General features: G+C 36.2%; 1 protein-coding gene across 1 annotated transcript in view; it reads right to left on the bottom strand.

Annotated features, from left to right (window-relative positions):
• The window catches only part of srcin1b (SRC kinase signaling inhibitor 1b), an 86,777-nt gene that overhangs the window by 55,337 nt on the left and 17,970 nt on the right, over positions 1-13,470 (bottom strand). The window contains exon 2 of the mRNA XM_055042786.1: positions 1,654-1,961. Coding sequence (XP_054898761.1) covers positions 1,654-1,961 — 308 coding nt within the window. The remainder of the gene's footprint in view (positions 1-1,653; positions 1,962-13,470) is intronic.

Below are 13,470 nucleotides of genomic sequence, written 5' to 3'. Positions count from 1 at the left end.
ACTGTACCAATACAAAAATACAGGGGGTTAAGTTTGTGTCTATGGAAAGAAATGGGCCCATTTTCCTGAAATAACTGCTAAAGAGTCCTTTAAGGCAAACATAAAATAGCTGAGTCAGGCAGTTCTGTTTGAGATATAAAGTCAGAGCAGCTGATGATTGATGACTCAAGAGTAAAAGATGCCAAGAAAATAAAGATGTGAAGGGGCAGAGAATTTAATTTCTCTCTACATCTCTGGGATCTGTTTCCCCTTTTTTATTGCTCACTCTTTCTGATAATAAACAAAAAGAATGGCCATTAGTGACCCTTCCAGCAGGTCATAAAGGTGCTGTGGTCTCCATCTCAAGGCCAACAGGCATCTCACCACTAATACGCTCATGTAAGTATCCAGAACCCACCGATGTGCTGCCATTTTCTCACAGGGAGCAAAAGTAAATGCACACATGTAGAAACAAAAGGCACTCAGAAAGAGCTCAATTCCCCCTTAAGGTGACACTATAATGTTCCACTTAAAACAGTGGAACATGAAACTGCAGCAGAGTACACACACAAGAACTTTTTTATTATTTTTTTTTAGTTTAAGCAGATACTGAAAACATGCTGTGATCGTGTGACCGGCAGTGGACAATTATATATCCAAAGCCCAAGCGTCCTTGGCTTAAAGATGGAACAAGCAATTGTTTCGTTTTCATTCATATTGCATCACCAGACAAACAAACTAAAAAGAGTAAATTGATGAGGCTTCAAATAAACTATAGAAGTTGAGCGAGGAATACGGGAAACTTATTTAAAAGTATGTTGGTATTGAGGCAAAGCAAATATTGTTAACAGGCTCCTTCAAAACCCAGACAGCTCTGTTTCTGCTCCTTGTTTATTGTGCATGTCTCCTTTTACGCTCCCTGCAAAGTTGGTGGTTTCATTTTTATTGTTCAGTTGGTAGCCCAAAGTTAGCTCCCTGAAGTTCCCCTCCTAAACAGCAGGCATCTCACCAGAACATAGCTAGAAGTCCTTAAGAAAAAATCCAATCACAAAATAAACAGTTTGAACTTTTTTAAGCACTCCAAAACAACTTCCCACCACTTTTCCAATGACAACGTCGGTATTTTGGGTTCATTTTATGAGGGTTCCTATGCATTCTGAATTTCAAAATCAATTGTGTTGCCACTTTTTAAAACATTCTAGAAATATGGTTACAAAACACTTGGTCTGGTATTATTTTCTACAAGACTCAAAGTTAATGAACCAACCCCATGCTGAGCTTGACAACTAATTAACGAATTCAGTTGTTGCTTTTTAGGCTTTTTTGGCAGGAGGATGGAAGGGGCGTAAAAATGCCTTGTTTTAAAAGATTTCAACTTCTCAAATGGTAACATAAATCCCCAAAAACACAGATTATTTAAAGCAGTGTGAGGTTTTGTGTCATTACATCTAGTTAGACCCAATGGCACAACTACAAATCCACTTATACCACTTAAAGCTGGATTCAAGATGTGGTGATTAGGAATACTGAAATCCAAAAGAAGCTGCATCAATTAAAAACATAAAGAGGGCATAAAAACACACCACTACACAAATAGGATTTGCCAAGAAAATATTCCTGGCTCAGTTGCAGAAACATTGATTTCGTAATTATTTTGTGGGTTTGTGAAGATACCTGTCGGCCAGCAGCAGCGGAGCTTTGTGACAAGCCGCCCGGACTGTTTGTGTACTTGTTCTTCTGGAGGTCCATCAGGGCGTCTCGCTGCCGTTCGATGTCCGCCTTGTGCATGCTGTTCAGGGCCTCCAAGCTCTTAGCAGCCACAGAGTTGTGCCGGCGGTCCAGTGAGGAAGACGTGAACCCTCCATTGCTGTTGTCCTGGAACCGCCGTGCCCCACGGCCGCCCCTGGCAGCCAGGGTGTGGTAATCTCGTGGGAACTCGGCATCACCTGCAGAGATCATGGAATCCTTTCTCTTCTCTCGACCTGTAGACAGGGAGAAATTCAAAAACACAGAAAAGTTTATGAAGCAAATATATCTGCTGTCATTTGAGCCGAAGGCTGATAAATTGCAATTATTTTAAATAAAATTAAACTTAAATTCACAGATCAAGTTTCAGTCTTTCAACTTTATTGAACAAAGAAAAAAATGTTTCAGTAAAGAAGTCAGCTGTAAGCTGATAGGTATGTAGTACTGATCATAAATTTATATAAACTGATCATAGGCATGAATGTCACTAATGACAATGATTAATGATAGGAAATAACCCCTGTTAATGTCTGCTCAATCATTTTAACAAGTTACATTTCAACTTGACATTTTTTTGTAGCCATCAGCAAGCTTCTGGCATAATTCTGACGAATTGATCAATCTTCTTGTCAAGTTTATTTAAATTAGTCCATTTCTTAGAATGGAGTCCGCTGTGAGGCATATTCAACACATTTCCAAAAAGGGTCCAGGTCAGAGACATTCAAAAACTTAATGGCTTTGCAAAACCTTTTCTGACACACATTTGGGATTATTGTTCTGTTTCAAAACTACATTTGATTCAAGTTCTAATTATGTGACTTAAACATCTCCCTCTGTTCAAACAAACTCAGGATGTTCATCAGCTGGCAGTTGCTCACCACCCACATCGGGCTAATTTAACATCATCGTGGTCTAAGAGGGTGGAGACCGAGAAGGAAGCAGGTGGCAGCGTCATGCTCAAGGGTTGTTTTGCTGCAAGTGGCATTAATGCATTAAAGAAAGTTGATGAAATAAGAGGACTGCTTCCAAATTCTTGAACATCTCCTAAAAAATAGCCGCCAGAAACCAATAAACAGTCAATTGCTTTAGCAGTACAATGATCTTCAGGTTGAAGTTTGAGCTAGCTTAAAAAAAAAAAGTTTTATGGGGTTTAGTTTCATTAGTGCCAAGATGGAGTCCACTCAAGCTGACTAAGTCATGTCGGGGGAAGGTGAATTTCAAACATCCACACAATTATTGAAAGCAAATTTTAAATGATATATCAATATAAACAGAACTCAGAAGGAAAAAACAGGTTAAATGTTAGTAAATGGTCACAAACAAAATGGATTATATTTCTACATCCTAAACCAAAGTGACAAGTAATACTTTATAATAGATTGTATGCAATTATTTGTTTACCTAATCAGATTTATAACAAAGAACTGATTGTGTTTTGTGTTTTCCTGATCAGTTATTGATCCAGGAAGTTGTTACTATTGTTACTACTACATACTATTTGCACACAAATTGACAACAATGTTTGCTTTGTTTATTCACAAAGAATAACACTCTCACCATATATCAGAGATTTAATCTAACATTAGTACTTATGAGATATATCCAAGACTAAAAGGCAAGGTTACCATTCAGTCATTCAAGCAGAAAACATAATCTGATTCTCAATGATAGTAAATAAATAAAAAGTCTCTTTATCTTAAGCTGCCTAATGGTGCAAAATTGTTCTAAATAGTTTAAATGGAAGAAAAAAAGTCTCTGAGTAATCCAATTTTTATGTACCAATTTATGCGTCTTACAACTAAATGCATATCTGTATAAATACATGTTTCATCTTGTCAGTATAAGATGAATAAAATATGTTCATCAAACATGCATTTTGTCTGGTATACAGTCATCACAATAGCTAACCATATTGTGATGTGATCCACCAAGTCTTTTGTTTTCATCAATTAGTCAAAGCTAAGCTTGAGTTTTATTTATGAAAAAATATATATTTTAACAGAAACAAATGGCACAAAACATCTTTAAAAAAAGATAAATAAAAACTTTGAGCATTGATCTTTTGTGGGTTTATCTAGATAGAAAACAGACATGCGGAAGTGAGAATCTACACCGCTGGCATTTTAGCAGTGGGTGAAAATGAGAACATCTGTCTGTTTTTACAACTGTAACTGTCCTGGGAACCCCAAGGCAAGATGAAACAGTCATGCAGTAAAATCTCCTATTATAAGTGAACAGTCTCATGTGTGACACTCAATGAGAGGTGACAGAAATGGGAATGTTTGTCTCCGGGGATAATGAAGTTTAGTGCCCTCTTGTGACCAATTACACACAAAGCAGCTCTCGCTTGAGGACGGTGATCAGTCACAGTACATTTGCAGTTTTCCTGAGTTAAATTAAACCAAAAATAAGATTATTAAATAGGACAGGAGTCAACATATAGTAGGAATGTCACAGAACAACATTCTACTGCCGAGCATTATGCAAAATCAATATGTGAAGATGTACTGTGCAGAAAACATTTGACAACACATACACTCACACCTATATGGTCATAGAAGCCAGTTTGTGCATTAATAATGTTTGAAAGATGGTTTAATGCAATAGATTTTATTATTTGGTGACACCATTATTTTCTCAATCATAGTCCATGTTCACAAATATATAAGTAAAAGTATTTCGTCCATTTAGATTTCAAGTCTTTTGTGTAGCTAAAGTGAGAAATAATCTAATTAACAAATCTCTAAAATAAAAACATGTCTCATTAAATTTCTCTCAGCTGCTTTTTTTGTTGCCAAACCATTTTCAATTGCTAAAAACATAAATGTTTAGACAAGTCAGTAGTTCATTGGCTAAAGTTTCATTAAATGTGCCGCTGCACCAAAACAGACCGTCACTCTCAGGTTGGCTTATTAGAGTGATTGTGAGGAAAGTGGTTGAAAAAAAGAAAAGAAAAATTAATCAGGCTGTGGAATCAGAAGTGGAATTTGTTTAAAAAGGACAAAAAATCTGCTAAAAGTTTCAAGGGGATTTTACTCTTTCACAGATTTAAACAGCGGTTATGATTACAACACAAATATGTAATAAATGTGGTGAATTTAGTCTGAATTTTAAAGTACAGGAATGGTCCCTTTTTTTCATTCTGTCCTACATAAACACTGCAAGTTTAACAAGTTCATTTTAGCTGTTTAATTAGTGAGCTTTTATAAGCTCTGGTAAAAGAAAAAAAAAAAGAATAATGAAAAAACAGACTGTAGGAGATACTACAATGTGTCAAACCAGTCAACATCTAGATGCCTTATGCATGGAAATCCAGGGCACAGAAAGCACATCCAACTGGCCATATATGTTATAATAATCTTGAAAAACAGTAGCCTAACAAACACCATGTTGACGAAATTTCTTGTGATGTTGATATTTCACTAAAAGGTGTGATGGAGAATGCAAGTTAGTGTTTTGTGCAGCAATCACAGTTTCAGGTTAAAAGGTTTTCTAGACAAACAACCAGAGCAACTACAACATCTGTCAAGAAGAGGGATAACATGATTTTCTCGAACAAATCATTAGGTTCTTTCACATCAACTACTTGGGAATTATTCACAGCAAAAAACATGGACCGTCATGGCATGGAAACTGGGAAGCACAATCACTCTTTGAAAGGTAAATAATTAAAAACTACATCCATGAGAAGCAGGTCAATAAAGCAGCTGACTGCAGGCTGGCTAGTCTGGTAATGAGCTAATAGCTTTTTATTCATGTTAGAGCAGCAAGGTATAATCTTGTTATATTGCCAGTCCGATGTTAAATTTAGTGTTAATAGTTCTACTTCAGTATACAAATCCCAAGAAATACCATAAATAAATAAAAACTAACCAATCATCTGTATTAAGTCAAATCTGATTTTAATTTGAAATGTGTGTAAAATCCTATAAAAACATAGCACTTCTAGACTATGTTAAATTCATGATGGCATTTTGGCCCATGCCTTTTTTTCCAGCCATATGATGCAAGACTCATAATAACTGGCACAACAACATAAATAGACAATACTTCTGAAAAAATGACTGTGAGCTGACTAGTTTCAGGATTTAAAAATCGTTAGATATTTAAACTCTGGGACATCTCAGTCTCACTGAAAATAGTTTTATTTATGTTGGCTGGTTGGATTCATGTCATGGTAAAACGCTTCTCCAAGGAGCAATATGGAAGGGCCAGCAGAAGCAGGATAATATTTCTGTACAGATCCTATACATATTGAATCGTTAGAGTTTTCTGCTGGGGTATTGATCGTCTTACTGCATGAAGAACAGCAAATTGTTCCATCAATATTTTGTTTCATGCAAGCATGATTTTTGGGTGTTTTTTTTTTTTACTGTTTTAGTAAATCTCAAATGTATTACTGAATAGCTGGGTCACCTCAGCAAGCAAATGGTGAATAACCAGTTATTGATAAAGTTTATCTCCCCAGTCTCAATAAAACTTTACCATGGTGCTGTCTTCTGAAAAAACCCAGTTGACATTTCATAACTGCATAGACGATTTAAAGCCGGCAGACTGATCTGGATGTTATTAGTGCACTGAAGTCAGTTTGATGGTTTTTTTCTGAATTTATTCAGTCTTCTCCAACATTTTCTTCAAATAGCTGAATAATTTTGTCTAAATTTTACAATTATGGATTTGAGAATTTTCTTGGCCTTTATGATTTACTAGAACATCATAAAGAAATAAGATGAAGACAAAACTTTTACTGTTCTATAAACAATCACAAACATAATCCAAGTGCCTGACTGTCTAGAAAGACATGTTGCTTTCTCTCTGTGAAAGTATTAAAGCATTTGAATAAGGGGAGTAATTTGGGGAATTCAAACATCAAAAGAAAGACGAAAAATATGAAAAATGAGTAAAAGACATATATGGTAAACATGAGCAATAACATAAAAACTAAATTTGATGAATAAATATGAACTAGCTAGAGCTGTGAATTTGGTTCATATTTAAGTGGTGGACTATGAACATGTATTAATTCTTATTAAGGTCTGAACTAACTTTATAAGTTAATAGTAATAATTGCTTTGGATAATTAATCTCTGACCAAGTCACATTCTGGTTTTAAAGAAAATGAGCAGATCTTCATCAAAATCAAGTTGGGATTAAATTTCTTCAACAAATGTTTTCTATGGGTTTAGGTCATAATATACACACCTAGACACACACACACCCACACATACACACACACACACACAAATAAGCAGGTAAAAAAATAAGTTAAGTTGCATTAAACTCCAGTGACTAAAACTAAATGGACTGAATCCAATTACGGATTGTCTAATGGATTTTCACCCACATTCGGAAAGTTTCCAGACAACTTTCAGTTCAAGTGAAATTTAGAGGTAAACAGACATATAATGTGCATACTGTGCACTACAAACAAACTGAATTACATGACCTGCAGGGCTTTGACCAACACAGTCTCCACACGTTATTGATCTCTCCCCTAAGTGTTCTCCTTTTGCCCGCTGAGCAGCAGAGATCCACTGAAGCAGGACCTTAAAGTTGATTAGCTTGCACTTAGCACATTTTACTGCTCTGTGCTGCACAACAAAACTCCACATCACTGCATGTTTGACCTTTTTCCATGAGAATATACAAACCAAACCATATTTATCAACCATTTAGCCGTCACTGGGAAAGTTCCCCATGGCATCTTTCACCTGCCTTGAGCTAAAAACTGCTGCGGCAATTAATGATTTTCATTCAAACAAGGAAAGCTTCCTGTCTGTGTATTCACCCTGACAACAATGTTTTTGGTATTTCAAATAGTGTTGCAGTCAGTCACAGATGTAAGTTGTCTGATGGCTGCACAGCTGCATGCCAATGTGTATCCATGGAAAGGCTATAAAACCGAAGGGAACTTGCAGAGACTGCAGGAACATCCAGACCGGGCCCTGTCACAATAATTTATGTGAAGCCTTGAGCAAACTTCTTCAAAGTGTGTGTGTGTGTGTTTCAGTGGGTGAAATTGAGAGTGTGTGAGGCAAACAGACGCTCCGTTCTGCCGCAATACCTGCTGTAATTTACCTTCTTAAAATAACTCAGGTGCTCACATAACTGACATTTTCCCTTTGTTGAAAATATTAAACCTGTTGAGTAAGAAATGTATTCTTAGTAAAACTAATTAGACTAATTTTCATCAAGGTTTTATATGCTGCAAAACCGGATGCCTTCTAATTCAGTACAATGCTGAAAACATTTTGTATTCAGCATTGTTGAATTTCGGTAGACATTTTCCTGTTCTACACTAAAAAACAAGATATTAACTCAAACAAAGAGTCAATTTCGACTGCAGGCATATTTGTTAGTAACCATGTTTTCTCTATGATCCTATTGCAGTAACTGTGCAGTAACTAAGGCTTCTACTTTCTGTAGAATTGAGTTCATCTTTGATGTTTTTCTCACACAGACAGCTTCTTTACCGCTCTTCCTCCTAAAGGTCACTGTCCAAAAGCATTCACCTAACTATGTGTAGCTCCAATCACACTAAGCAATTTGTAAAGGTTGGCCAAATGATTGTGTGGCGCATTTCTCCAGAAAAGCCTTTTGTACATCTTGCTGGACAGTTTTAGACATCCTGATGTTTTCTGTGCTGTAACTTAACTCCACTTCAAGTTATTGATGATGACCTAGAACAGAGTGAAAATGGCAGCAGTTTCTAATTTGTAGGTAACCGTTAGTAGCAGAAGACATGTACTTTAAACATATATGCCCCTGTTTGAAGTCTTATGACTTTCTATCAAACTGTTTTCTGCGCTAAACTAGTGTTTAGTTTCTTTCGGTTTTCACTTCCACAAGTTTATTTGACGGCAATAAACTCTTTACAAGAAGGAAGAAACCCTCTAATAGAAATAGAACGAGGTATAAAGATGGTGTTGAGAGCACTATCTTTAAAAGCAAAATCATTTAATACTAAGCTTCAGCATTAAAACAAGGTTGAATTAGTTATGGAATAACGACGGCTCATAAATCTTCTTCCTGCTGTTTATCTTGAGATCACCCATGATGGCGTTGATGTAGCTCAACCTGCCTCCTGCAGCTGCATATTTCCAACAAAACTTCATTTCCAACTGAGTTATAAAACACTGGCACGTCTCCTAACATTCACATTTGCATGCTTTGTGCATTGCTTGTTTTCCAGCACTGAAATGCATTCAAACACTTCATCTCGTTAAAAAAAAAAAACAATCTTATGAATTTGTGGTGGTAGTAATAGCAAAACGGTATACCCTTTTAAGTATAATGAAATTAAGAAAGGCAATAATTTTATGCAAAATCCATGATTTATAACATGCATCTTGTCACTATATACATCTGATCTAAAGATTTCTTATTTTCAGACACTGAAGCTACAACATTTGCCAAGGCAACTTTTGTGACCTTGCTGAAACTTTGACAAGAATGGAAGCAGACACCAAAACAAAAACTCCATTTATAAACTGGGGAACAAAATGAAAATCATAATACCGTTCCTTTATATAAACTCCAGTTATTAATATTTGCTTAAAAGCACACAACTTTGAGTACTTCAACCTGTCCCAGTTTTTAAATAATCTTTTACATACAATCTTTGTGTAACAACTGAGACAGTTTTACCTCTAATTATTTACACACAAATTCACGTTCAGAAAAACATGTTGGGAGTTAAGCAACACATACATAAACAGTAAAAGCCAATTACTTATACCATTCATCTATTATCTGTTCACCCTTGTCCCTGGTGGGGTTGGGAGTTGTGTTCCAGGTGAGAGGCGGGGTTCACCCTGAACAGGTTGCCAGTCTGTCGCAGGGCATCACAGAAACAAACAGTACAAACAACCATGCACACACCTAGGGAGAATTGACCTAACAGTCATGTTTTTGGACTGTGGGAGGAAGCTGGAGTACCCAGCATGCACAGGGAGAAAATGCACACCCCGTGCAGAAAGACCCCGAGCCGGGAATTGAACCCAGAACCTTCTTACTGTGCCACTGTGCAGCCCACCAATCATTTATATCCCAAAGCCTATTTTCTAAATTGAACCGGACACAAATACTATACACACAAAATCATGAGCAGCTTCCACTCGTAAAATTATGACATTGTTCATAAACATGTAGGAGCAGCTTCATCCTCCTGCCCCATTGTTTCTGCTCCTCACTGTGTCATTAGTGCGTCTGCTCCTGGTGTTAGTTAATGGGATGCCAATTCCTCCCAGCTCCCCCGTGGCAATGCCTCTGTTATTATGGCTCCACAGTTCTTAACCCAGTAACTAGTCAAGTTGATGAATTGCTCTTTAATTTTTGTAGTCTGAATAAAATGTTTAATCTTTAATGTTGGTGCAGATCTCCACTGAGAGGATGTCAGATTTTAGCTTGACTCACATCTATAAAAGCAGTTTTACACAAATAATGCTACAAATTCCAACCATGACCAAAACCCATTCAGTTTGTATCTGCAGTCTCTTGAAAATGTACTCACAACCCCTACAAATCTTTCACATTGTGCCACATTGCAATCAACACCTTAATGTAATTAGTTGGGACTAAATACATAATCACAAAAATGTGCATTACTGCAAAGCGAAAATTGATTAACATTTAATGAAAAGAAAAATATTCTGAAAGGTTTGGTTTGCTTTATCTCTGGTGATTCAACATGAAAAACTCTGTAGCTGAAAATGAACATCACCATCTCCCTGGTGAGACATGGTGGCAGCAACACCATGTAGTGAGGATGGAAAGGAAAGTTGGCAAAAGTCAATAAGAACGTTCATCTTCAGTGGGGCAATAATCGTAAACATACAACCAGAGTTACAATGAAAACGTTTGGCTCAATGCCTGTGTTGTGTTCAAATTTATAATCTGTTGCAAAAAAATAACATCAAATTCACATAAATGCTTCTATTCCACTTTGACTGATGTTGGCCATTTTGCAACAAAGAATAGGTAAAAATGTACGTTTCAATTTTTGTTACTGCTGCAAAATAAGATTCTACAGAGTCGTTACTCATGGAGGCTAAATACAGCTGACACAACGAGAATATCTTCAAAAGCTTTTGAAGACCAGGCAGAATTGTTTTCACTCGTCACAATAATGTTTGCATTGGTCTATAATATAAAATCTCAGTGAAATAAACTAAAGTTTGCTTTTGTATTGAACCAAATGTCAAAAAATTCAGAGGGTGCCAACATTTTGCAAGGCATTCGCTATTTAGATTTGCTGGAAGTCTTCTGAATAATTTAAGAAACAGAATTTGGATGCATGTGATCCGGTGCGTATCATTATTCTGTGATTATCGCAGCTCAGAGAAGCCAAAACACAAAATGAGTGATTATCATTGTGCCACTGATATTATATTTCAGAGCTCCTGGACACATTCCAGAAGGCTACTCAAGGCTACATCCAAACAATTTTTCATTACGAGGCCGAAAGCGTTTCAGTGTGTTGGTAGTGCAACCTTGGCCACTGCCAGCTATGGTCTGACACATGCAATTTGTTAGTTTTATGGTTTCATTGGACTCAGATCTAATCATTTATACTCTGTCCTACTTCACTCAAAATTTATTTCAAATTATTTTCCCCTCTCGATGGTTTGATTTGGAAGCTGTGATTTGTTGCAAGTTTATCCCAGAGCAGCAGATTGCATCCTGATAACGATGAGGTCCACGTATTTTTCTGCATGAAATGTCATGTATATGCTCCACAAATCCATTAATAAGAACTGAGGCAGGAAAGAAGAGATTGCTACAGAAATTCATACCTCGCTAAAACATAATGTTGAACATTGTTTCAGTGTTAGACTTTAAAACCATTTAATTAAAGGAGGAAAAAATGCATCCAGGTCATTAATTTAAATTTAACTGTAAATTATTTTTCTGCTATTCATTTTGACCCAGTTTTGCTTTGAAAAGCGAAACTTGTAATAGTTTGGGATATTACCTAAAAATTGCTGGTCAAGAAAAGATTTCTAACCATGCAGGTATTCACAGAGGTCACAACAGTCTGCAAACAGGTCAAATTTGTGAATACTTGAGACTAGAAACACTCATAACAACCTAGTTTAATAGTTCTATCAACAGATATACCTAAAACTGTTTTCATACGCTACCATCTGCGCCAAATGAACCACTGACTTTCAGTAATGTAGAAACAGTTCACTACTCTGTTCATTGATCGATAATACTACTGACAGAGTTTAGTTAACTCTTCATTAACAGAATAATCAATAAAGAATCCTATTTTATATTTATAGTGTCTCAAAATGCAATTCTAACTATGTACTTTCAGAGACCTTCAGTGAAGTCACATTCCATGAAAATGATTTCATCTATATTTTTTCCTAATGAGATTATTTTTTCATATACTTCTCACATTTGAAAAATGAATCACCAGTATATTTATTCATTTTCATTCTAATTTTGAAATTGAACTGGTGGAAGCATGCTGCAGGCTGAAACCAAGTTGACTTCTGTCTCTCGTCCTTTCCATCTCACCAGGATGAATTCTTCAATCATTAGATACAATTAATTACAGGAGAAGGCAGTATGCCACAACTCATGCAGCTCTCCGGGGCAGCTGAAAATAAAAATAAATGCTCCACAGGATCAGAATGTAAATGGGTGCTGACTATATTTAGACGGATGTGCATTTTTACTGAATACAAAATCGCTGCCAAATGAAACTGTTGCCAGCAGCGAGATGGTAAATTCAGGATCACCGAGTAACAGTGTGAAGCCGATAAAAAAAAGGAGGTCACTCTCTCAAAAGTCTCACCCACAGTGTTGATATTCTTAGAGAGCCACAAAATTGAAGTTTAAATATCTATTAGTCCTTAAACAGTTTTATTTGAGCTGGTTGAATCATGAAATAATCTTTCTAGGACATAGTCACAACTGAAACCAAATATATACAGAAGGTATTAAAAATTAAGCCTCACAGATTGCCATTAAATTAAGCTGCACTTCTCCTGTTTTAGGTCATTTAATTTTTTGACAGCTTTTATTTTCTTGTAGCCAATATAATGAGAATTTAAGTTATTTTAAGTTAATTCAAGTTCAAAATTTTACATACATCAGTAACACTTCATTTGACAGGTATTCAGCATTTTGACAGAATTGCCTTTGAACTCCAATGTCTTGGTTATCCTTAAACAAGCCTCTCTATAGTTAGACCAAACCTCGTGGAACCAAATCACGTTTGTACATCATTTTACTTGCATCTTGACTTCGTTGTACTTTAACCATATCGTCAATAATATGACTAGCTTATGTTTGAGACTACTGTTATTTGGAAGACCATATGTGCCCAAGCTTTATCTTCATAGCACGTCTTCAGAAGTTGTTTAAGTATGAAAGTCATTCTTCTGTTCTTGAATACATTGTGAGGGGTCAACACGCTTTTATCAGAGGTCAAACATTGTAGTAGTGCTTTTCTGTTTTTTTTTTTTTCACCCAACAAAGCCACAAAGGAGAAGCAGGTGATTTTGTAGGGATTTGACAAGTTGCAAACATAGAACTAATAATCTCACATTATGCCTCGGAGTGGCAGTCAGTCAGTAAACATTGACAGTTCAAACAGTATTAACATTGGCCTCACATGAGTGACTGTAGTTTTTTTCTGAACTCCAAGCCAGTTCAGTGCTTTTTTGAACGCAAAGGAAACCTCTCTCCTGAATTCCTAATATTATTCATAGCTGATCCTAAATTTGATGA

Source organism: Poeciliopsis prolifica, unplaced genomic scaffold (genome assembly GCF_027474105.1).
Source record: "Poeciliopsis prolifica strain line A6 unplaced genomic scaffold, Auburn_PproV2 SCAFFOLD018, whole genome shotgun sequence".
In the NCBI taxonomy this organism is placed as follows: Eukaryota; Metazoa; Chordata; class Actinopteri; order Cyprinodontiformes; family Poeciliidae; genus Poeciliopsis; species Poeciliopsis prolifica.
Note: the sequence above shows the minus strand (reverse complement) of the source record. Positions and strands in the feature narration are given on the sequence as shown.